Source organism: Pristiophorus japonicus, chromosome 22 (assembly GCF_044704955.1).
Source record: "Pristiophorus japonicus isolate sPriJap1 chromosome 22, sPriJap1.hap1, whole genome shotgun sequence".
Lineage (NCBI taxonomy): Eukaryota > Metazoa > Chordata > Chondrichthyes > Pristiophoridae > Pristiophorus > Pristiophorus japonicus.
Genome location: NC_091998.1, coordinates 57,344,874 through 57,370,690, shown reverse-complemented (window position 1 = coordinate 57,370,690; position 25,817 = coordinate 57,344,874). Strand labels below are relative to the sequence as shown.

General features: G+C 49.1%; 1 protein-coding gene and 1 pseudogene across 3 annotated transcripts in view; both read left to right on the top strand.

Moving 5' to 3' along the window:
* Window positions 1–25,302, top strand: part of ssbp1 (single-stranded DNA binding protein 1) — a 26,850-nt gene extending 1,548 nt beyond the window's left edge. For all 3 annotated transcript variants that reach the window (XM_070866170.1, XM_070866171.1, XM_070866172.1), the window contains exons 2-7: window positions 553–607; window positions 10,906–10,966; window positions 14,015–14,155; window positions 20,307–20,394; window positions 21,577–21,665; window positions 25,057–25,302. In XM_070866170.1, coding sequence (XP_070722271.1) covers window positions 581–607; window positions 10,906–10,966; window positions 14,015–14,155; window positions 20,307–20,394; window positions 21,577–21,665; window positions 25,057–25,100 — 450 coding nt within the window. In that variant the 5' untranslated portion in view covers window positions 553–580 and the 3' untranslated portion in view covers window positions 25,101–25,302. The remainder of the gene's footprint in view (window positions 1–552; window positions 608–10,905; window positions 10,967–14,014; window positions 14,156–20,306; window positions 20,395–21,576; window positions 21,666–25,056) is intronic.
* LOC139235250 (U2 spliceosomal RNA) lies at window positions 9,011–9,213 on the top strand (annotated as a pseudogene).
* Window positions 25,303–25,817: the final 515 nt, after the last annotated feature.

Genomic DNA, 25,817 nt, shown 5'->3' with positions numbered 1-25,817 from the left:
GTGAGTGGGGGGAGAGAGAGTGAGTGAGTGGGGGGGAGAGAGAGAGTGAGTGAGTGGGGGGGAGAGAGAGTGAGTGAGTGGGGGGGAGAGAGAGTGAGTGAGTGGGGGGGAGAGAGAGTGAGTGAGTGGGGGGGAGAGAGAGTGAGTGAGTGGGGGGGAGAGAGAGAGAGTGAGTGAGTGGGGGGGAGAGAGAGTGAGTGAGTGGGGGGGAGAGAGAGAGAGAGAGAGAGAGAGAGAGAGAGAGTGTGTGAGTGGGGGGGGGGGAGAGAGGAGAGAGAGAGAGCACGTGTGGGGGAGAGAGAGAGAGTGTGCATGAGAGGAATTGCCTGTAATACTGAGACTACTGTAACAGCCTATAATACACTATTGTAACTGCCTGTAATACACTGACTGTACTGTAACTGCCTGTAATACACTGACAATAGTAATGTTGGTTTGTGAGTTGTTTGAGACCAGCGATGATGTGAATGGACCTGTTTGAAATAATTGACCGTGAGGGAATTTATTTATATAGCTCGACCTTGTATTTTAAAAATATGTCCCCTTTGAAAGACTCTTGTAGGAAGGCATTGAACAGCAAATGATGTTGCGAGGATCTGGGTTCAATGTGAGTTTATTGTTTGTTTAATTTGTTCATGAGTTTACCCGTCAGTCAGACTGTTTGTGTCAGGACCTGTTTGAGAATCCTGGGAAGCCTCCATTTCGGATTCTTTCTACTAACTAACTTGGACTAAATTAAATAAGTATTATTTGTTATAGGTTCATGTTTGATATATGTAACTATTAAGCAATGTATGGCGATTCTTGAATAATCATGTGTTTAAACTAGTGTAATATGCCCTGGATAGAAACATAGAAATTTACAGCGCAGAAGGAGGCCATTTCGGCCCATCGCGTCCGCTCCGGCCGACAAAGAGCCGCACGGCCCTCTGTCAGCAGCCCTGAAGGTTACATATAAACCAATGAACAATGGCGGAAAGGTAAAGAGCATCCAGCCCAACCAGTCCGCCCCACACAACTGCGACACCCCTTACACTGAAACATTCTACATTCCACCCCAACAGGAGCCATGTGATCTCCTGGGAGAGGCAAAAAACAGATTAAAAACCCAGGCCATTTTAGGCAAACAAATCTGGGAAAATTCCTCTCCGACCCATCCAGGCGATCGAAACTAGTCCAGGAGATCACCCTGGCCTTATTCAATTCCCTGCCGTATCTACCATTATACCTGCGCCGTCCAACAAGAGGTTATCCGGTCTAATCTCAATTATCAGCTCTAGGTTCGTAACCCTGCAGGTTACGGCACTTTAAGTGCCCATCCAACCATCTCTTAAAAGTGGTGAGGGTTTCTGCATCCACCACTCTTCCAGGCAGCGAGTTCCAGATCCCCACAACCCTCTGCATAAAGGAGCCCACCCCCCCCACCTCAAATCCCCTCTAAACCTTCCACCAACCACCTTAAAGCTATGCCCCCTCGTAATAGACCCCTCCTCACCAATGGAAATAGGCCCTTACTATCCGCTATGTCCAGGCCCCTCAATATTTTGTACACCTCAATGAGGTCTCCTCTAAGCCTCCTCTGTTCTAATGAGAACAAACCCAGCCTATCCAATCTGTCCTCATAACTAAGGTTCTCCATTCCAGGCAGCATCCTAATAAATCTCCTTTGCACCCTCTCTAATGCAATCCCCCTTCCTTCCTATAATTCGGCGACCGGAACTGCACGCAGTACTCCAGCTGTGGCCTAACCAAAGTATTATACAATTTAAGCATAACCTCCCTGCTCTTATATTCTATGCCTCGGCCAATAAAGGCAAGCATTCCGTATGCCTTCTTAACCACCTTATCCAGCTGGCCTACTTTCAGGGATCTGTGGACAAGCACTCCAAGGTCCCTTTGTTCATCTACACTATTAAGTGGCCTACTGCTTAATATGTGTATACCCTTTCATTATTAGCCCTCCCAAAGTGCATTACCTCTCACTTCTCCGAATTAATTCCATTTGCCACTGCTCTGCCCACCGACCAGTAGATTGACATCCTCCTGCAGCCCATGACTTTCCTCTTCATTATCAACCACATAATTTTAGTGTCGTCTGCAAACTTCTTAATCAGACTCCCTATATTCAAATCGAAATCGTTGATGTATACCACAAAAAGCAAGGGACCCAGTACTGAGCCCTGCGGAACCCCACTGGAAACATTCCTCCAGTCACAAAAACATCCATCAACCATTACCCTTTGCTTCCTATCTCTAAGCCAATTTTGGATCCAGCTTGCCACTTTGCCCTGGATCCCATTCGTGACCAGTCTACCATGTGGGACCTTATCAAAAACTTTGCTAAAGTCCATATACACTACATCGTACGTACTTCTCTCATCGACCTTCTTGGTGACCTCCTCAAAAAATTCAATTCGGTTTGTCAAACACAATCTTCCCTTAGCAAATCCGTGCTGACTGTCCCTAATTAATTCTTGCCTTTCCAAATGCAGATTTATCCTGTCTTTCAGGATTTTTTCCAATAATTTTCCCACCACTGAGGTTTGGCTGACGGGCCTGTAATTACTCGGCCTATCCCTTTCTCCCTTCTTAAACAAGGGTACTAAATTAGCAGTCCTCCAATCCTCCGGCACCATGCCCAGATCCAAAGCGGACTGGAAAATGATGGTCAAGGCCTCTGCTATTTCCTCTTTTACTTCGCTCAAAAGGCTGGGATGCATTTTATCCGGGCCTGGGGATTGATCCTCTTTCAAAGCTGCTAAACCTCTTAATACTTCATCCAGAATATCACACTCCTCCTTGATAGTAGTATCTGCATTACTCCTTTTCTTTGTGAAAACAGATGCAAAGTATTCATTGAGAATCATACCAACATCTTCTGCCTCCACACAAAGATTACTCTCATGGTCTCTAATAGGCCCTACCCTTTCTTTATTTACCTTCTTGCTCTTCATACATTTATAGAACTTCTTTGTGTCTTAATTTTACTAGCCAAGGATTTTTCATGTTCTCTCAGCATTCCTAATATCCTTTTTAATTTTACCTCTTAACTTTCTATATTCCTCCGAAGATCCTATAGTATATAGCCGTTGGTATATAACATAAGCTTCCCTTTTTCTCTTTCTTCTCCCCTGTAAGTACCGAGACATCCAGGGGGCTCGAGAATTTTTATTCCCACCCTTTTTCTTTAAGGGCACATGATTGGCCTGAGCCTTCCAGATCTCCTCCTGGAATGCCTCCCACTGTTCTGACACTGATTTACCCACAAGTAGCTGTTTCCAGTCCACTGTGGCCAAATCACTCCTTAACTTAGTAAAATTAGCTTTTCCCCCAATTCGGGACTTTTATTCCAGGCCTATCCTTGTCCTTATCCATAACTAACTTGAATCTGACTGAATTATGGTCACTGGCACCCAAGTGCTCTCCCATTAATACCCCTTCAACCTGCCCAGCTTCATTCCTGAAAACTAAATCCAAAACCGCCCTCTCTCGTGTTGGGCTTGTTACATACTGACTAAAGTTCTCTTGAATGCATTTCAACAATTCCGCACCCTCTATACCCTTCACACTATATTTGTCCCAATCAATATTTGGATAGTTAAAATCCCCTACTATTACTACCTTATTGTTTTTGGACTTCACAGCAATTTGCCTACATATTTGCTTGTCTATCTCCCTCCCACTGTTTACGGGTCTATAATACACGCCCAGCAGTGTGATCACCCCTTTTTTTATTTTTCAATTTGACCTATATAGCTTCATTTGATGATCCCTCTAACTTATTGGTTGTAATTTACCAAAAGTCCCTGGATTCTGGGGAGATCCCAGCAGATTGGAAAACTGCAAATGTAACATAGAAACATAGAAAATAGGTGCAGGAGCAGGCTATTCAGCCCTTCTAGCCTGCACCGCCATTCAGAGTTCATGGCTGAACATGAAACTTTAGTACCCACTTCCTGCTTTCTCGCCATACCCCTTGATCCCCCGAGTAGTAAGGACTTCATCTAACTCCCTTTTGAATATATTTAGTGAATTGGCCTCAACTACTTTCCGTGGTAGAGAATTCCACAGGTTCACCACTCTCTGGGTGAAGAAGTTTCTCCTCATCTCGGTCCTAAATGGCTTACCCCTTATCCTTAGACTGTGACCCCTAGTTCTGGACTTCCCCAACATTGGGAACATTCTTCCTGCATCCAACCTGTCCAAACCCGTCAGAATTTTAAACGTTTCTATGAGGTCCCCTCTCTCTCTTCTGAACTCCAGTGAATACAAGCCCAGTTGATCCAGTCTTTCTTGATAGATCAGTCCCACCATCCCGGGAATCAGTCTGGTGAATCTTCGCTGTACTCCCTCAATAGCAAGAATGTCCTTCCTCAAGTTAGGAGACCAAAACTGTACACAATACTCCAGGTGTGGCCTCACCAAGGCCCTGTACAACTGTAGCAACACCTCCCTGCCCCTGTACTCAAATCCCCTCGCTATGAAGGCCAACATGCCATTTGCTTTCTTAACCGCCTGCTGTACCTGCATGCCAACCTTCAATGACTGATGTACCATGACACCCAGGTCTCGTTGCATCTTCCCTTTTCCTAATCTGTCACCATTCAGATAATAGTCTGTCTCTCTATTTTTACCACCAAAGTGGATAACCTCACATTTATCCACATTATACTTCATCTGCCATGCATTTGCCCACTCACCTAACCTATCCAAGTCACTCTGCAGCCTCATAGCATCCTCCTCGCAGCTCACACTGCCACCCAACTTAGTATCATCCGCAAATTTGGAGATACTACATTTAATCCCCTCGTCTAAATCATTAATGTACAATGTAAATAGCTGGGGCCCCAGCACAGAACCTTGCGGTACCCCACTAGTCACTGCCTGCCATTCTGAAAAGTACCCATTTACTCCTACTCTTTGCTTCCTGTCTGACAACCAGTTCTCAATCCACGTCAGCACACTACCCCCAATCCCATGTGCTTTAACTTTGCACATTAATCTCTTGTGTGGGACCTTGTCGAAAGCCTTCTGAAAGTCCAAATATACCACATCAACTGGTTCTCCTTTGTCCACTCTACTGGAAACATCCTCAAAAAATTCCAGAAGATTTGTCAAGCATGATTTCCCTTTCACAAATCCATGCTGACTTGGACCTATCATGTCACCATTTTCCAAATGCGCTGCTATGACATCCTTAATAATTGATTCCATCATTTTACCCACTACTGAGGTCAGGCTGACCGGTCTATAATTCCCTGCTTTCTCTCTCCCTCCTTTTTTAAAAAGTGGGGTTACATTGGCTACCCTCCACTTGATAGGAACTGATCCAGAGTCAATGGAATGTTGGAAAATGACTGTCAATGCATCCGCTATTTCCAAGGCCACCTCCTTAAGTACTCTGGGATGCAGTCCATCAGGCCCTGGGGATTTATCGGCCTTCAATCCCATCAATTTCCCCAACACAATTTCCCGACTAATAAAGATTTATTAAAATGTAACGCCCCTATTTAAAAAAAGAGGCAGACAAAAAGCAGGAAACTATAGACCAGTTAGCCTAACATCTGTGGTTGGGAAAATGTTGGAGTCCATTATAAAGAAGCAGTAGCAGGACATTTGGAAAAGCAAAATTTGGTCAGGCAGAGTCAGCATGGATTTATGAAGGGGAAGTCATGTTTGACAAATTTGCTGGAGTTCTTTGAGGATGTAATGAGCAGGGTGGATAAAGGTGAACCAGTGGATGTGATGTATTTGGACTTCCAGAAGGCATTTGACAAGGTGCCACATTAAAAAGTTACTGCACAAGATAAAGGTTCACGGGGTTGAGGGTAATATATTAGCATGGATAGAGGATTGGCCAACAAAGAGAAAACAGAGAGTCGGGATAAATAGTTCATTCTCGGGTTGGCAATCAGTAACTAGTGTGCCGCAGGGATCAGTGCTGGGACCCCAACTATTTACAATCTATATATTAACGACCTGGAAGAAGGGACCGAATGTAACGTAGTCAAGTTTGCTGACGATACAAAGATGGGAGGAAAGGCAGTGTGTGAGGACACACAATATCTGCAAAAGGACATAGACAGGCTAAGTGAGTGGGCAATAATTTGGCAGATGGAGTATAATGTTGGCAGAAAAAAAATCAAAGAGCAAGTTATTATTTAAATGGAGAGAGATTGCAAAGTGCTGCAGTACAGCGGGACCGGGGGTACTTGTGCAAGAAACACAAAAGATTAGTATGCAGGTACAGCAAGTGATGAAGGCGGCCAATGGAATCTTGGCCTTGATCGCAAAGGGGATGGAGTATAAAAGCAGGGAAATGTTGCTTCAGTTATACAGGGTATTGGTGAGGCCACACCTGGAATACTGCGTGCAGTTAGGTTTCCATATTTACAAAAGGATATACTTGCTTTGGAGGCAGTTCAGAGAAGGTTCACTAGGTTGATTCCGGGGATGAGGGGGTTGACTTATGAGGAAAGGTTGAGTAGGTTGGGCCTCTACTCATTGGAATTCAGAAGAATGAGAAGCAATCTTATCAAAACATATAAGATTATGAGGGGGCTTGACAAGGTGGATGCAGAGAGGATGTTTCCACTGATAGGGGAGACTAGAACTGGAGGGCAAAATGTTAGAATAAGGGGCTGCCCATTTAAAATTGAGATGAAAAATTTATTCTGAGGGTTGTGGATCTGTGGAACTCACTACCTCAGAGCTGTGGAAGCTGGGACATTGAATAAATTTAAGACAGAAATAGACAGTTTCTTAACCGATGAGGGATTATGAGGAGCGGGCAGGGAAGTGGACCTGAGTCCATGATCGGATCAGCCATGATCGTATTGAATGGCGGAGCAGGCTCGAGGGGCCATATGGGCTACTCCTGCTCCTATTTCTTATGTTCTTATATCATCCCTCCTCACCGCTGTAATAGTTTCTTTAATCAGTACCACAATGCCCCTCCCCCCTTTAAACCCCCCTCTCTGTCTTGTCTAAAAATCCTGTAACCAGGTATATTGATCTGCCAAACCTGCCGCTCTTTCAGCCATGTTTCTGTAATGACTATAATGTCATTCTCCCAAGTATCTACCTGTGCTCTTAGCTCATCCGCCTTATTCACTATACTCCTTGCATTAAAGTATATACCATTTAGCACAGGAAGACCTCCTTGATTACGGCTTACTCTAACCCTTGTTTCCTCTGTCTCAAAGATTCGCTTTCTAAATTCTTGCTATCCAATTTCTGCTTTACTTCCTTCCTATTAAATTTGTTCTCAGGTTCCCATCCCCCTGCCAAACTAGTTTAAACTCTCCCCAACAACACTAGCAAAACTCCCCGCGAGGATATTGGTCCTGGCGCTATAGAGGTGCAACCCGTCCGGTTTGTACAGGTCCCATCGACCCCAGAAGTGGTCCCAATGCCTCAGGAATTTAAAGCCCTCCCTCCTACACCAACTCTCCAGCCACGTGTTCATCCTCTCTATCCTATTCTTATACTCATTAGCACGTGGCACCGGTAGTAACCCAGAGATTACTACCTTTGAGGTCCTACCCTTTAATTTTCTTCCTAGCTCCCTGAATTCTGCCTGTAGGACCTCATCCCTCTTTTTACCTATGTCGTTGATCCCGATATGGACCACGACCTCTAGCTGTTTACCCCCCAGGATGCCCTGCGTCCGCTCTGTGACATCCTTGACCCTTGCACCAGGGAGGCACAAAACCATTCGGGAGTCACCTCTACGGCCGCAGAAACACCTGTCTGTTCCCCTAACTATAGAATCCCCTATCACTGGGGCTCTTTTATTCTTTGTCCCTCCCCGCTGTGCAGCTGAGCCACTCGTGGTGCCTTGGAACTGGCTCTGGCTGCACTCCCCAGAGGCACCACCGGCCTTACCGATACTCAGAAGTGAATATCGGTTTGAAAGCGAGATGGAGTCACGGGGGGACTCCTGCGCTACCTGCCTAGCATTCGTCTGGTGGTCACCCACTAACCTTCTACCTGCGTGCTTTTAAGCTGCGGGGTGACCACCTCCTGAAACGTGCTGTCCACGTAGCTCTCAGCCTCGTGGATGCACCGCATTGACTCCAGCCGCCGCTCAAGCTCCGAAAGACGGCGCTCAAGTAGTTGAAGCTGGAAACACCTCCTGCACACATGGTTGTCTAGGCTGCACGAAGCGTCCAGGACTTCCCACATGCCACAGGATGTGCACTGCACGGGACTGAGCTGCACTGCCATCCTTCTAGTTAGACTGATCTAGTTTAAAATCTAATTTAAAAAGAAATAGAGAAAAGAGAGATACCAACTCACCTCACCGACCTCTGGCCTCCCGAACTCATCGACCTCTATTAAAGACCCGATTAAATTTAAAATGTCAGAAACCAAGATGCTGGGCCTTGCTTGGCCAAATGAAAGATGCAGTCAGCTGCATTCCTAACCAAACAAGACAGCAGCCTGTTTGTGCGACCCAACATAGTTCATCGAATTCCCGGGACTGAGATCAGGGCCAAAGTCGCTGTAAGATTCTCATGGTTTAGTTGATTTTTAGAATAATTGATTTGTACCTTAAAATCATTAATATCTTAATCAGTAATGGTTTTATAATTGTGTGCAAGAATTAAATGTAGAAGTTTGTAATCATCAAATGTATGCAATGACAACCTGAATTATATATGGCATGTAACCTTTTGCTTATAATTAAAGTCTGAGTCTGTGAGCAGACAGCTTGGGATGGGAAAGGATTGCCAATGTTGAATAGGGAAGCTGTGGGTGAATGTTGGATATAGAGATAGAGTGCAGCTAGCCTGGAGGCACGGTCAAGTGCAGCTGCCACTGCCTTGCAATGTTATGATGCCTGCAGTGAATTATAAACATAGGTCTTTCACAGTGAACAGCAAGGTTGCCATATCTTTACACTATGAAGACATGTTCCTCTTGTGTTCTCATAACTACACCAAACTATGAGTCTTGATTGCCAAAAACAGATGATGTGCAGGTGTCATAGACCAGAGTTGGGATCAACGCTTCTCGGCCTTTTGGCTAAGATCATGCGTAACTGACCTGACAGGGGAGTAACCATCATGACCCCAAGGTGGTTCTCCCTGGATCAGGAAGGTATATGCTTGCTTTTTTGGAAACAGGAGGTGGGTGGGGTGGCTTGACCCATCCACCTCCATGGCACGAACCTGGTATTGCAATACTTCCAGGAACGGTGCAGTGGCTCTAGGTCTTTTGGCTAAGAGCATTGGCGCAGAGTGATCCTTGATGTGTGCAAGGTGACCTCTGGCGTTTGTGATTTGACAAAGAATTGGAACGATTGGCTACGAATTTAAAAAAAAAAAATGGTTCATTCTCGGGTTGGCAATCAGTAACTAGTGGGGTGCCACAGGGCTCAGTGCTGGGACCCCAACTATTTACAATCTATATTAACGACTTGGAAGAAGGGATTGAGTGTAACGTAGCCAAGTTTGCTGACGATACAAAGATGGGAGGAAAAGCAGTGTGTGAGGAGGACACACAAAATCTGCAAAAGGACATAGACAGTGAGTGGGCAAAAATTTGGCAGATGGAGAATAATGTTGGAAAGTGTGAGGTCATGCACGTTGGCAGAAAAAAATCAAAGAGCAAGTTATTAATTAAATGGAGAAAAATTGCAAAGTGCTGCAGTACAGCGGGACCGACATGAAACATAAAAGTTAGTATGCAGGTACAGCAAGTGATCAGGAAAGCCAATGGAATCTTGGCCTTTATTGCAGAGGGAATGGAGTATAAAAGCAGAGAAGTCTTGCTACAGCTGTACAGGGTATTGGTGAAGCCACACCTGGAATACTGCATACAGTTTTGGTTTCCATATTTACGAAAGGATATACTTTGGAGGCAGTTCAGAGAAGGTTCACTAGGTTGATTCCGGGGATGAGGGGGTTGACTTATGAGGAAAGGTTGAGTAGGTTGGGCCTCTACTCATTGGAATTCAGAAGAATGAGAGGTGATCTTATCGAAATGTCTAAGATTATGAGGGGGCTTGACAAAGTGGATGCAGAGAGGATGTTTCCACTGATGGGCGAGACTAGAACTAGGGGGTATAATCTTAGAATAAGGGTCTGCACATTTAAAACTGAGATGAGAAATTTCTTCTCTCTGAGGGTTGTAAATCTGGAATTCGCTGCGTCCGAGAGCTGTGGAAGCTGGGACATTGAATAAATTTAAGACCAAGTTAGACAGCTTCTTAACCGATAAGGGAATAAGGAATTTTGGGGAGCGGGCGGGGAAGTGGACCTGAGTCCATGATCAGATCAGCCATGATCGTATTAAATGGCGGAGCAGACTCGAGGGGCCGTATGGCCTACTCCTGCTATTTCTTATGTTCTAGAATCTATGTAAGCCAGGGCACTGCCGACACTGCACCTTCGGGTTTTGAGTGCGACTCAATGATTGAGTTAACTGGTCTCCATAGGATTTGCTGGGAGAAAAAAGTATAAAAAGAGGAGTCTCTGACGTGGGCATCGAGGCTTTTGGGCCAAGAGCTTGGGGAAAATCCATCAGACAGGCCAAGGAGGGAACGAGTGAACCGAGAGGCCAGAGCCACCGGGCGTGGACTGGTGGAGATTCTACCCAGGGCAGAAGTCATGGTGGTGTCTCGTTCGGATCAAGATTCACTTGCACACAATAAAATATAATCACTGTCACCAATACGGGTTAATTCCAACTTAGGGTTAATTGGCGAGGACCTAGAAACTGTCGGACTGTCTGTCTGGGCCCAGGCCCGTTGGTCAGACTGTCTGGGCTTGGGCCCGTTGGTCAGACTGTCTGGGCCCAGTCCCGTTGGTCAGGCTGTCTGGGATTGGGCCCGTTGGTCAGACTGTCTGGGATTGGGCCTGTATCATTTTACTTTCATTGTATATGTTGATCCTGCAGGTAATTCGACAGTTGGTGAGATATCAAGTCACTGATGCCTCCTCCCTCATACTGGAGAGATGTGAGTACGCACCTTCGCTCCCTGCCTCTGCTCAATGGTTACTCTTTCTCCACACCCGCTACCCGCTCCGTACTCTAGGTCTCTGGACAGGGATCTCTGCCATCTCCCTGCTCACTCCTGGCCTCTCCTGCTCGGGGCTCCCGCTCTCTCTTTCCCCCCGCCCCCAACACACTCTTTCACCGTTTCCCCCCCTCCCCCCCATTGTCCAATGGCCGGGTGCAGTGACCCTGGGCCGAGGGTGTTGGTATTGACCGATGGCCAGATGCAGTGACCCTGGGCCAGGGGTGGTTGTGTTGACCAATGGCGGGGTGCAGTGACCCTGGGCCCAGGAGGTTGCATTGGATGGGTGCAGTGACCCTGGGCCGAGGGTGGTTGCGTTGACCGATGATGGGGTGGAGTGACCCGGGGGGGGGGGGTGGGGGGTGGGGGGCGGGTTGCGTTGGCTGGGTGTAGTGACCCTGGGCCGGGGGCGTTGGTGTTGACCGATGGCCAGGTGCAGTGACCCTGTGCTGGGGCGGAGGGGCGGGGGGGGTTGCGTTGCCTGATGGCCGGGTGCAGTGACCCTGGGCCGGGGGGGTGATGCATTGACTGATGGTCGGGTGCAGTGATCCTGGGCCGTGGGTTGGGGGTTGCATTTCCCGATGGCGGGGTGTAATGACCCTGGGCCGGGGTTGTTGGTGTTGACCGATGGCGGGAGGCAGTGACCCTGGGCCGGGGAGGGGGGCAGTGGGGGGGGTTGCGTTGACCGATGGTCGAGTGCAGTGATCCTGGGCCGGGGCGGGGTTGCATTGACCAATGGCGGGAGGCAGTGACCCGGGGGGGGGGTGGGGGTGTTGCGTTGACCGATGACGGGAGGCAGTGACCCTGGGCCGGGGGGGGTTGTGTTGACTGATGGCGGGAGGCAGTGATCCTGGGCCGGGGGGGTGGTTGCGTTGACCGATGGTCGGGTGCAGTGACCCTGGGCCGGGGGGGTGGTTGCGTTGACCGATGGTCGGGTGCAGTGACCCTGGGCCGGTGGGGGGGTTGCGTTGACCGATGGCGGAAGGCAGTGATCCTGGGCCGGGGGGGGTTGCGTTGACCGATGGCGGGAGGCAGTGACCCTGGGCCGGGGCGAGGTTGCGTTGACCGATGGTCGGGTGCAGTGACACTGGGCCGGGGGGGGGTTGTGTTGACCGATGGCGGGAGGCAGTGATCCTGGGCCGGGGGGGGTGGTTGCGTTGACCGATGGTCGGGTGCAGTGACACTGGGCCGGGGGGGGGTTGTGTTGACCGATGGCGGGAGGCAGTGATCCTGGGCCGGGGGGGGGGGTTGCGTTGACCGATGGTCGGGTGCAGTGACACTGGGCCGGGGGGGGGTTGCGTTGACCGATGGCGGAAGGCAGTGACCCTGGGCCGGGGCGAGGTTGCGTTGACCGATGGCGGGAGGCAGTGACCCTGGGCCGGTGGGGGGTTGCGTTGACCGATGGCGGGAGGCAGTGACCCTGGGCTGGAGGGTGGTTGTGTTGACCGATGGTCGGGTGCAGTGACCCTGGGCTGGAGGGTGGTTGCGTTGACCGATGGTCGGGTGCAGTGACCCTGGGCCGGTGGGGGGTTGCGTTGACCGATGGCGGGAGGCAGTGATCCTGGGCCGGGGCGAGGTTGCGTTGACCGATGGCGGGAGGCAGTGATCCTGGGCCGGGGGGGTGGTTGCGTTGACCGATGGTCGGGTGCAGTGACCCTGGGCCGGTGGGGGGTTGCGTTGACCGATGGCGGGAGGCAGTGATCCTGGGCCGGGGCGAGGTTGCGTTGACCGATGGCGGGAGGCAGTGATTCTGGGCCGGGGGGGGGGGTTGCGTTGACCGATGGTCGGGTGCAGTGACACTGGGCCGGGGGGTGGTTGCGTTGACCGATGGCGGAAGGCAGTGATCCTGGGCCGGGGCGAGGTTGCGTTGACCGATGGCGGGAGGCAGTGACCCTGGGCCGGTGGGGGGTTGCGTTGACCGATGGCGGGAGGCAGTGACCCTGGGCTGGAGGGTGGTTGTGTTGACCGATGGTCGGGTGCAGTGACCCTGGGCTGGAGGGTGGTTGCGTTGACCGATGGCGGGAGGCAGTGATCCTGGGCCGGAGGGTGGTTGCGTTGACCGATGGCAGGAGGCAGTGATCCTGGGCCGGGGGGGGTTGCGTTGACCGATGGCGGGAGGCAGTGATCCTGGGCCGGGGCGAGGTTACGTTGACCGATGGCGGGAGGCAGTGACCCTGGGCCGGGGCGAGGTTGCGTTGACTGATGGTCGGGTGCAGTGACCCTGGGCCGGGGGTGGTTGCGTTGACCGATGGCGGGAGGCAGTGATCCTGGGCCGGGGCGAGGTTACGTTGACCGATGGCGGGAGGCAGTGACCCTGGGCCGGGAGTGGTTTCATTGACCGATGGCGGGAGGCAGTGACACTGGGCCGGGGGTGGTTGCGTTGACCGATGGCGGGAGGCAGTGACCCTGGGGGGGGGGGGGGGTTGCGTTGACCGATGGCGGGAGGCAGTGATCCTGGGCCGGAGGGTGGTTGCGTTGACCGATGGCAGGAGGCAGTGACCCTGGGCCGGGGGGGGGTTGCGTTGACCGATGGTCGGGTGCAGTGACCCTGGGCCGGGGGTGGTTGCGTTGACCGATGGTGGGAGGCAGTGACCCGGGGCGAGGTTGCGTTGACCGATGGCGGGAGGCAGTGACCCTGGGCCAGGGGTGGTTGCATTGACCGATGGCGGGAGGCAGTGATCCTGGGCCGGGGGCGGGGTTGTGTTGACCGATGGCGGGAGGCAGTGACCCTGGGCCGGGGGTGGGTTGCGTTGACCGATGGCGGGAGGCAGTGACCCTGGGCCGGGGGTGGTTGCGTTGACCGATGGCGGGAGGCAGTGACCCTGGGCCGGGGGTGGTTGCGTTGACCGATGGCAGGGTGCAGTGACCCAGGGCCGGGGGTGTTGGTGTTGTGGCCAGAGCCCCATTTGGGTGCCTCATGTTGCTGCATGTTTACCGGTTGGGAATAGGATTGGTGCTGGTATTTAAATTGTCGTCCATTCCCTCCAGCTCTGAACCGGGTGCAGCTGCTCGGCCGGGTCGGGCAGGACCCTGTGATGCGACAGGTCGATGGAAAGAATCCTGTAACAATTTTCTCGTTGGCAACCAATGAAATGTGGCGATCGGGGGACAGCGATACGTTCGCATCAGGTAACGGCAAATCCCTTAGCTTCTCTTTGATTGCTTGCTGCTGAGCTGAGCTTGTGAGCTTCAGAGTCCCTGCTGAGTCCCAGTGCCAGCCCACCATAAAGCGACGGTGTCGTGTAATTATTCAAATATCAGAAATATAGCGAAGTCTAATGCCTGCACACACTTCTATCTACAATGTTTTATTTCCTGTTTTCCTAACGTTTTTGGGATCAACGTTTTCCATTGTAAATTCCTCTGTCAACCTGCGAGTATCAATGTGTTACACTGTGATGGGACTCTTGCACTCGTGCCTCTCCCAGCCACACTGCCAGGAAACTCCTCGGCTCCAATCAATTCGACTTCTCTGTCAAACTGTAAATAATAATGTGACTTTATAATGAGAACTAAATTATATGGATCCTGATCAAATTATTTTCTAACCTTGAAGCTCACTTCGCCTGCACCCTGCTCTTGGCCTGAGCTTTCATGTACTGAGGGACATGAATACAACAATAAGCTTACACTGGATACATTAATACCACCAGTCCCCACCCTGGCCTCCGCTCATCTGCTGAAATCCTCATCCATGCCTTTGTTACTTCCAGATTTGACGCCTCATTAAGTTACAAATGATATCCTTTATAAGTGTGACGAAGGTAAACTATCCCTCCTCGGCGCTCTGGACCTGTCTGCAGCCTTTGACACAGTTGAGAGAGAGAGAGAGATATCCCGTTCTTCCAATCTCAGTGCGTGTGTTACAAGGGACATTGCTGGAGTGGACGAAATCTTGAAGCCACGACACTGTTACCATGTCATACCCAATAAACATGTTTACAATCTGTCACCCACACACAATGCCCCATCTATGGCACGGGGGATGGGGTTAAGGTTGAACTTGGGTTGGCAATGTCAGGCACTTGGGCTGGGGGAGGCACGGACTTGGGCTGGGGTCAGGATTTTGGGACTTTGCTAGGTTTGTGCAGCTCTATCCTCTCTGACTGCTTGCAGTGGAGTTCTGAAGTCAGAGGATTGGCTAACTAACAGAAAACAGAGAGTCGGGATAAATGGTTCATTCTCGGGTTGGCAATCAGTAACTAGTGGAGTACCGCAGGGATCAGTGCTGGGACCCCAACTATTTACAATCTATACTAACGACTTGGATGAAGGGACTGAGTGTAACGTAGCCAAGTTTGCTGACGATACAAAGATGGGAGGAAAAGCAATGTGTGAGGAGGACATAGGTTAAGTGAGTGGGCAAAAATTTGGCAGATGGAGTATAATGTTGAAAGTGTGAGGTCATGCACTTTGGCAGAAAAAAATCAAAGAACAAGTCATTACTTAAATGGAGAAAAATTGCACAAAGTGCTGCAGTACAGTGGGACCTGGGGGTACTTGTACATGAAACACAAAAGGATAGTATGCAGGTACAGCAAGTGATCAGGAAGGCCAATGGAACCTTGGCCTTTATTGCAAAGGGGATGGAGTATAAAAGCAGGGAAGTCTTGCTACAGTTATACAGAGTATTGGTGAGGCCACACCTGGAATACTGCATGCAGTTTTGGTTTCCATATTTATGAAAGGATATACTTGTTTTGGAGGCAGTTCAGAGAAGGTTCACTCGGTTGATTCCGGGGATGAGGGGGTTGACTTATAGGTTGGGCCTCATTGGAATTCAGAAGAATGAGAGGTGACCTTATCGAAACATGTAAGATTATCAGGGGGCTCGACAAGGTGGATGTAGAGAGGATGTTTCCACTGATAGGGGAAACTAGAACTAGGGGGGATGATCTTAGAATAAAGGGCTGCCCATTTAACACTGAGATGAGGAGAAATTTCTTCTGAGGATTGTAAATCTCTAGAATTTGCTGTTTGAGAGCTGTGGAAGCTGGGTCATTGAATACATTTAAGACAGAGATGGACAGTTTCTTAAGCGATAAAGGAATAAGGGGTTATGGGGAGCAAGCAGGGAAGTGGACCTGAGTCCATGATCGTATTAAATAGCGGAGCAGGCTCGAGGGGGACCGTATGGCCTACTCCTGCTCCTATTTCTTATGTGATGGCTCGAATTACACTTTGCAAAGTCACTCAGAACTTGGGCTGGGTGGTTCCAATTACACATTCCAGAGAAACTTCCGGGTCCTCCAAGGGCACCAATCAGCAATCAAGTCTTATAATTTCTCATCTATATGCTGTCCCTTGGAGATTTCATCCGAAAACACGGAGTCAGTTTCCACATGTACGCTGACGACACCCAGCTCCACCTCTCCACCACTTCTGTCGTCCCCTGCTTAATATCTAAATTGTCGGGTTGCTTGTCTGACATCTAGTACTAGAGGAGCAAAACATTTTCTCCAATTCAGTATTGGGAAGACTAAAGTCATTATCTTTGTTCCCCGCCACAAACTGCGTTCCCTAACCACTGACTCCATCCCTCTCCCTAGCATCAGTCTGAGGCTAAACCAGACTGTTTACAACCTAGGTGTCATATTTGACCCTGAAATGAACTTCTGGCCACATATCCGCGGCATAACTAAAACCGCCTATTTCCACCTCCGTAACATCGCCCATCTCCGCCCCTGCCTCAGATCTTCTGCTGCTGAAACCCTCATCCATGCCTTTGTTACCGCTAGACTTGACTACTCCAACTCACTCCTGGCCGGCCTCCCACATTCTGCACTACGTAAACTTGAGGTGATCCAAAACTCAGCAGCCCGTGTACTAACCCACACCAAGAAACGATCAGCCATCACCCCTGTGTTTTCTGACCTACATTGGCTCACGGTTAAACAGCGCCTTGATTTCAAAATTCTCATCCTGGTTTACAAATCATTCCTTGGCCTTACCCCTCCCTATAGAAACGTAGAAATTTACAGCGCAGGAGGAGGCCATTTCGGCCCATCGTGTCCACGCCAGTCGCCAAAGAGTCGCACGGTCCTCGGTCAGCAGCCCTGAAGGTTACATATAAACCTACGAACACTGAATGTAATCCCAGCATCAAAGCACTGACCACACTTGACCAGCTCCGTTGAGTGGACCACATCGTCCGCTTGCCCAACACGAGACTCCCAAAGCAAGTGCTCTACTCGGAATTCCTACACGGCAAGCGAGCCCCAGGTGGGCAGAGGAAACGATTCAAAAAGACCTGCAAAGCCTCCTTGATAAAGTGCAACATCCCCACTGGCACCTGGGAATCCCTGGCCTAAGACCGCCTTAAGTGGAAGAAGAGCATCCGGGAAGGCGCTGGGCACCTCGAGTCTCGTCGCCGAGAGTTTGCAGAAAAGGAGCGTGTGACAAACTAGACTTCTCAACCACCCTTTCCTTCAACCACTGTCTGTCCCACCTGTGACAGAGACGGCAATACCTGTATTGGACTGTACAGTGACCTGAGAACTCACTTTTAGAGTGGAAGCAAGTCTTCCTCGATTTTGAGAGACTCCCTATGATGATGAATCTATTTCAGCCTCACAACCCCACAAGGTGTATGCGCATCTCAAATTCTGGCCTCTTGAACATCCCTCATTATATAACGGCTCAACCATCGGTGGTCGTGCCCTAAGCTCTGGAAACCTCCTAAACCTCTCCACCTCTCTACCTCTCTTTCCTCCTTTAAGATGCTCCTTAAAATGGACTTCTTTAAACAAGCCTTTGGTCATCTGCCTTAATTTCTTCTTTTGTGGCTCGGTGTCAAATGTATTTGTTTTGTCTTGCAACACTGTTGTGAAGCCCTTGGGACGTTTTACTACATTAAAGGCACTATATAAATACAAGTTGTTGAGATCCTTGAATACAGGAATAATTGAAACTCGATACTTTTGCATACTTCATTAATATTTGCAATTTGGTATCGAAATTGAACTAAATATTATATTAATTATACAAGTTACATTAGTTACATTAATATGTAATAAACAATTAGCATTAGTGCATTAAGTCACATAAGTTCCGTTAATATATATTGACAATAGCAATAGCCACATTAATATGCATTAATAAAAATAACAAATATAAACTAACAATTTAACAAATCTATCTCTATTTCTCAAACGTTCTGTCGATATTGCCTGTGTCACGTTTTTATTGCACTTAAATGTATCCCTTGAATTGTCCTTTGTGTCTTTTTAAAGCCTTCATTCAAGTTTTTACTTGAAGTTCTCAGTTTCTCCCTGGGCTGGGACTTGGTGTTTGCCCAGAACTGTAAGTTGAATTCCGATTGGCCCGTTTGATCATAATAATAGAGGCCCAGAAATCGCGGCATCCCCGTGTCCGTACGGAGTGTGTACGGACCCGGCTAGGCATCACAAAAGCTGGTTTTCAGCGCACAATGCGCATACACTGAAAACCGGCTTTTCCGATCGGTCAAGCTGGAGCTCGACAGCTCCTCCGAATCTCGGGAGCGAGGACACTCGCATGGGCAAGATTGTGGGATTTATCCATATCTTGCCCAGCAAATGTCCTGAAAACTCTTGCGCCTGATAAAAGCAGGCACATAACCTACTTTTGCAGGTGTAAGAGTTTTAAAATACACAAAAACATAAGAAAAATAAAATTTAAAAAGGCACATTTTATTGTTTTAAAAAAAACCTGCCCACTACGGTAAGTTTATTTTAAATCATAATTTAAAAGCTTTTTTAAATTGGAATTTTTTTTCCTAAAATGTTTATTAACTTTAATTTCAATTAATTTTAATTGTGAGGTGTGTTTATTTTTTATTGTGTTTAGTGTGTTTTTTTTCTCGTTAATAGCAATGAGAACTTGTAGATACAGAGTTCCCATCACTATTAATGAGAAAGCTGTGGGATACTGTACCTGATTGGCTGAGCAGTCACACGTGACTGGCTGCACCTTCTCGAGGACGGAGGACGGGAAGATAAGGCCTCCCCACCGGAATCCCACGCTCCTCCGGGACCACCAGGTACTTTCGTAAAAATTCTCCGGTCGGAGGCGTTCGTCCGAAAGAAGCCTTCGACCGGAATTTCAGGGCCGATAACTTTTTTATTTATACAGCGCATTTAATGTAGTAAAACGTCCCAAGGCGCTTCCCAACAGTCTTGCAGCACGTTGGATATTGACAAGGGAGGGAAAGAGAGAAAAAGCAGGAAGTGTAAAAGAGATTAAAGGCTCGGGTCTGAAGTGGCAGCCACAATGTGCACGCAGATAGACACAGGCAAAAAACAAAACAAAAAACAAATTCAAATTACATTGTAAATAATAGTAAAATCAGTATAATAAAGTTTAATTATAATTAAACAAAATTAAATATTATACATTAAGTTCAAATGAGAATCAGCAATTGAAGCAAATTAAATATGTTTTTAGCTTTCTTTAACATTCATGTGCAGTAACCCTAGTTTCCAAGGATTATCAGCTCAGTGCAGTCAGATGTAATAGAATATTTTTCCTCAGCTTCTAACAATTTCTGAAATAAATCTAGAGGGTAAATTTCAAACACTTTTTATTCAGGTAAAGTTAATTTGCGGGTTTTAAAATGGTGAGGCAGTAAAGTTTTATAGATGGAAGTTTTTACATGGAGAGACGGGGTGAGACAGAGTAAGGTTTATAGATGGAAGTTTTTACATGGAGAGACGGGGTGAGACAGAGTAAGGTTTATAGATGGGAAGTGCATGCCAACAAGTGCATTTGTGATTTGCGGGGAAAGCACGACCTGCATCAGCTCCTACCATTCCCTCCCTTTGGGACTCGTTGCTTCCCTGTATCCCCTCACAAGGCATCCCAGACCCCTTCGCCTTCCCATTATTCTACCCTACCACCTCCTCCCATCATTACCCTTCCCTCTTCTCCTTTGAACAACCCACTAAACCCTGCCCCTTGTTCTGCAAACCCTCAGCTCCCCCTTGACCCTCTGTCCGTTCGCCCCCTTGACCCGCATGCCCCACCTGAGGGTGGGCATTGAGAGGCCAGAAACCTCAACTGTTCCGCAACCCCCCCCACCCCACCCCCTCCCCATTCCGATCTGTTTACTGTGTGACTGAAACCACCCCAGATCATTTCAGTGGGACTAAATGGACGGCTCCTGGAGAGCTGGCACAGGCACGATGGGCCTAATGCAGTATGGTTCTATGGTTCTGTCATGAGTTGAGGTATCATCTCAGCACTGTGTGATGTTTATTAGGCTGAACAATGATTTGGTAAAATTGTGGCTACATTATTGCAGGAGACATCAGCCAGAAGACAACGTGGCACCGAATTTCCATCTTCAGACCTGGTTTGCGGGATTTGGCTTATCAGTATGTGAAGAAAGGGTAGGTATAGTCACATCTCACTCGCCCTGCGCAGGGCACTTCCTGTTTCCCCCCCCCTGAGAAGAGGCTGGCTATTGGATATCAAGAGACGGACCTGTGCACGTTGTTTTCGCTCAGCTGAGGGGCATCTTCGAGCATCATGCAGACATCCCAGATTGTCCAGTCAGGCCCGAGAGTCCCGACAGAGCCTCCTTCACCTCCTCAACACCAATATTGGTCTCCTTACTGAAGGAAGGATATACTTGCCATTGAGGGAGTACAACGCAGGTCACCAGACTGATTCCTGCGATGGGGGGATTGAGTAGGGACTGGGCCTATATCACCTGGAGTTTAGAAGAATGAGAGGCGATCTCATTGAAACATACAAAATTCCTACAGGGCTTGACAGGGTAGATGCAGGGAGGATGTTTCCTCTGGCTGGGGGTCACAGTCTCAGAATAAGGGGTCGGCCATTTAAGACCAAGATGAGGAATTTCTTCACTCAGAGGGCGGTGAATCTTTGGAATCCTCCATCCAAAAGGGCTGTGCAGGCTCAGTCGTTGAGTAGATTGAAGACTGATAGATGTTTGGATATTAAGGGATATGGGGAAAGTGGAGTAGAGGTAGATCGTCAGTCATGATCCACCCCCCCATCCTCCCCTGTCCCAGCCTGCTCCGCGCTCTCTCTCCCCTCCCCCGTCCCAGCCCGCTCTTCTCCCCTGTCCCAGCCCGCACCGTGCGCCCTCGCCCCTGGCCCTACCCCCTCCCCCCTCAGAGATGCTAACCTCCCCTCCAGCATCCTCCGTGCCTCCACCTCCAACCAACCTGCTCGGCCTCCGTCCCGCCCGCCCCAACTCGCTCTGAACTCTAGCCTGTCCCCGGGCATTCAAATCGTTTGGTGGCTCAGTTACAGAGTGGTGGTGGGGGGTGGGGAGGCGGGTACAGACAGTGTTACAGAGCCGGGGGTGAGGGTCAGACACTGTCTCACAGACGAAGCATTCTGCGACGGAGCCTCCACTACTCTCGAAGTTGGGACTGAGTGGACTGTGCTGCCCCTGATTCTGTGCTGTGGATGTGGGCGGGAGCACCCTGTTCAACTCTGGGATTGTGATGTGGGAACGGGATCCCTTTGGGAATGTTCCCCGTGCTCGCGAGTTCTGTGCTGCTTGAGTTTGATGTATTTCTTCCCCTTTTACGGAGCAGAGCCCGGATTTACGTGGAGGGGAAACTGGACTACGGAGAATACGTTGACAAAAGCAACGTTCGACGGCAGGCAACTACTGTGGTGGCAGGTGAGTTGCTCCCACTGTCCAGCCCTTTAATCAGTGACAGTGCAGGAGAACTGAGGGGCAGAGTGCAGGAGAACTGAGGGGCAGAGTGCAGGAGAACTGAGGGGCAGAGTGCAGGAGAACTGAGGGGCAGAGTGCAGGAGAACTGAGGGGCAGAGTGCAGGAGAACTGAGGGGCAGAGTGCAGGAGAACTGAGGGGCAGAGTGCAGGAGAACTGAGGGGCAGAGTGCAGGAGAACTGAGGGGCAGAGTGCAGGAGAACTGAGGGGCAGAGTGCAGGAGAACTGAGGGGCAGAGTGCAGGAGAACTGAGGGGCAGAGTGCAGGAGAACTGAGGGGCAGAGTGCAGGAGAACTGAGGGGCAGAGTGCAGGAGAACTGAGGGGCAGAGTGCAGGAGAACTGAGGGGCAGAGTGCAGGAGAACTGAGGGGCAGAGTGCAGGAGAACTGAGGGGCAGAGTGCAGGAGAACTGAGGGGCAGAGTGCAGGAGAACTGAGGGGCAGAGTGCAGGAGAACTGAGGGGCAGAGTGCAGGAGAACTGAGGGGCAGAGTGCAGGAGAACTGAGGGGCAGAGTGCAGGAGAACTGAGGGGCAGAGTGCAGGAGAACTGAGGGGCAGAGTGCAGGAGAAAAGATTAGTGGGTAACAGAAAAAGTCTTTTAAAAGCATCTAAATCATAAAAGGGTAATCAAAAGAAGGATGGGGCTAATCAGGGATCAACAAGGAAATATTGTGGAGGCTGAGGTACCAACTCCTAATCGGAGGCCATTCTGTGACAGAGCTGTCTGACGGTCACCTGCCCTTTCCCCCCATAGACCTGCATATTATTATCCTTCGTGTATTTATCCAGTTCCCTTTTGAAAGTTATTATTGAATCTGCTTCCACCACCATTTCAGGCAGTGAATTTCACACAAGAACATAAGAATTAGGAGCAGGAGTAGGCCATTCGGCCCCTCGAGTCTGCTGCGCCATTCAACAAGATCCCTCGATTTCCCCTGGAGCCCAAAGATCTATCGATCTCAGCCTTGAATATATTCAGAGACTCAGCCTCCACAGCCCTCTGGGGTCGAGAATACCAAAGATTCACCACCCTCTGAGTGAAGAAATTCCTCCTCATCTTGGTCTAAAATGGCCGACCCCTTATCCTAAGACTGTGCCCCCTGGTTCTCGACTCTCCAGCCAGGGGAAACAACCTCTCAGCATCTACCCCATTTTTCTCCTTCAGAATCTTGTTTCAATGAGATCACCTCTCATTCTTCTAAACTCCAGAGAGTATAGGCCCATTCTACACAATCTCTCCTCATAGGACAGTCCTCTCGTCCCAGGAATCAATCTATGAACCTCCGTTGTACCGCCTCCACAGCAAGTCTAGCCTTCCCCAGATAAGGAGATCACAGCAACTCGCTGCTAAAAAAAATTCTGCTTTTTTTAACAGCCTTCTCAACTTGTTTTCCCACGTTCACAAGGATTTGTGTACCTACACCCCCAGGTGTCTCTCTTCCTGCACCCTCTTTAAAATTATACCATTTCGTTCATATCGCCTCTGCTCATTCTTCCTACCAAAATTCATCACTTCACATGTGTTAAATTTCATCTGCCATGTGTCTCCCCATTTCACTAGTCTGTCTATGTCTTCCTGAAGCCTATTGCTATCCTCCTCACTGCTTACTAGATTTGAGCTTTGTGTCATCTGTAAACTTTGAAAGTATGCCCTGTACACCCCAGCCCAGGTCATTAATCCTTCGAGCAGTGGTCCTAATAAGGGCCCTCAGGGAACACCATTGTGTATTTGTATAGTTATTGCCGGTCGATGGGTTGTGGGGTCGGTAGTTACTGCCGGTCGATGGGTTGTGGGGTCGGTAGTTATTACCGGTTGATGGATTGTGGGGTCGGTAGTTACTGCCGGTCGATGGGTTGTGGGGTTCAGCAGTTATTACCGGTTGATGGATTGTGGGGTTGGTAGTTATTGCCGGTCGATGGATTGTGGGGTTGGTAGTTATTGCCGATCAATGGATTGTGGGGTCGGTAGTTACTGCCGGTCGATGGGTTGTGGGGTTCAGCAGTTATTACCGGTTGATGGATTGTGGGGTTGGTAGTTATTGCCGGTCGATGGGTTGTGGGGTTCGGTAGTTATTACCGGTCGATGGATTGTGGGGTTGGTAGTTATTGCCGATCGATGGGTTGTGGGGTCGGTAGTTATTGCCGGTTGATGGATTGTGGGGTTCGGTAGTTATTGCCGGTTGATGGATTGTGGGGTCGGTAGTTATTGCCGGTTGATGGATTGTGGGGTTGGTAGTTACTGCTGGTCGATGGGTTGTGGGGTTCAGTAGTTATTACCGGTCGATGGATTGTGGGGTCGGTAGTTATTGCCGGTTGATGGATTGTGGGGTTCAGTAGTTGTTGCAAGTTGATGGATTGTGGGATCGGTAGTTATTGCCGGTCGATGGATTGTGGGGTCGGTAGTTACTGCCGGTTGATGGGTTGTGGGGTCGGTAGTTATTGCCGGTTGATGGATTGTGGGGTCGGTAGTTACTGCCAGTCGATGGGTTGTGGGGTTCGTAGTTATTACCGGTCGATAGGTTGTGGCGTTCGGTAGTTATTGCTGGTCGATGGGTTGTGGGGTTCGGTAGTTATTGCTGGTCGATGGGTTGTGGGGTTCGGTAGTTATTGCTGGTCGATGGGTTGTGGGGTTCGGTAGTTATTGCTGGTTGTGGGGTTCGGTAGTTATTGCTTGATGATCAATCTGGGAAGAGATAGCTGGATGGTTTGTCGATATTTGATGCAAGAATAGGCAAATTCTGTGTGTGTTTAAGACCACGCCAAAGGTTTAGTTTAATTTTGTGTTTTATAATTTTGTGTATTTGAAGAGATTGTACAGTAAATATATAACCATCACTGTTTGCTAGTGGAGTATTGAATAAACAAGCTTGATGTTTTAAACGAGTGTGTGCGAGCTGCTGTATCCAATGTGCCCCTCAAGCTGTGAGGCTGTGTTGCGGGCTAGGGGTCCTGCACATCTTGAATGGAACAAAAACCGTGCATGCACACACATTGGAATTGGCCACACAGCCCGTTAAAGGGGGCACACATTGAACAACGAGAGGGGACATTGGCTGTCTCACTTCTGAACTGCGCAGAGGGCCATAGGACACAATGCCGCAGTGGATGTGTTTGCTTGGTATTTACCCAGGCATGATTACCTAGATCCCCGAGCAAGGATAGGCCCTCTCCAAGGTTGGGCTGTTGGGACTCTCACGCGAGAGTGATCGAAGATATCAGAGTCTTAAATAATCTAAGGTAACTAGTTTAGAAACAGACCTCAAAATGAAACAGCAATATAATGACATTCATCAAATGTCCGTATTTAACCTATTCATCATTTTTTCTCCTTTACAGATAATATAATATTTTTAAGTGACTCTGTCAAAGAGAAGATCTAACCCGAGCTACCGTCATTCCTTCCGCGAGCTCCTCCTGGCGATGGGCTGAGAGATTTAGTTTTTGTCTCTGTTTATCACTGTGGATCAGAGAGCAGCACCAGGTGTATTGTTGGGCCCTTTTCACCAGATCATGTCATTTTTGATATTTTAACTGATGTTCGATGTGTAGAGATTGCAATAAATCGATGTTGATCACAGTAAACCTGCCTTGTGCCTTTACTCTTTAAAAAGCTGTCGAGCATTGAATTGTCATTCATAGAAAAAAGGCTACGGAGCTCGTAAGATCCTGCGGCGGCTCAGTGACAATACGCCCCCACCACCGGGACACACACTCTCCTCCTTCCCCCACCCCCCCTTGCCCCACGAGATTCTCACACCCCACCCGGGATTCTCTCCTGTGACCCCTGGGATTCTCTCTTGCCCCAGCTCCTGAGGTATCTCCTCCAACTCCTGGTATCTCTTCTCTTCCCCCTCCCCCTCCCCCTCCCCCCGGCGGATTAAGTGGCGATCTAATTCAAGGGTTTAAGGTGATTGAAGGATTTGATCGGGTAGTTAGAGAGAAACTGTTTCCTCTGGTGGGGAGAGTCCAGAGCAAGGGGGCCTAACCTTCAAATGAGAGCCAGGCTGTTCAGGGTGATGTCAGGAAGCCGTTCATAATGATTTTTATTTCTAACAGACCAGAGGCAGCGAGAGCTGCCCATCACCCCTTCACACACA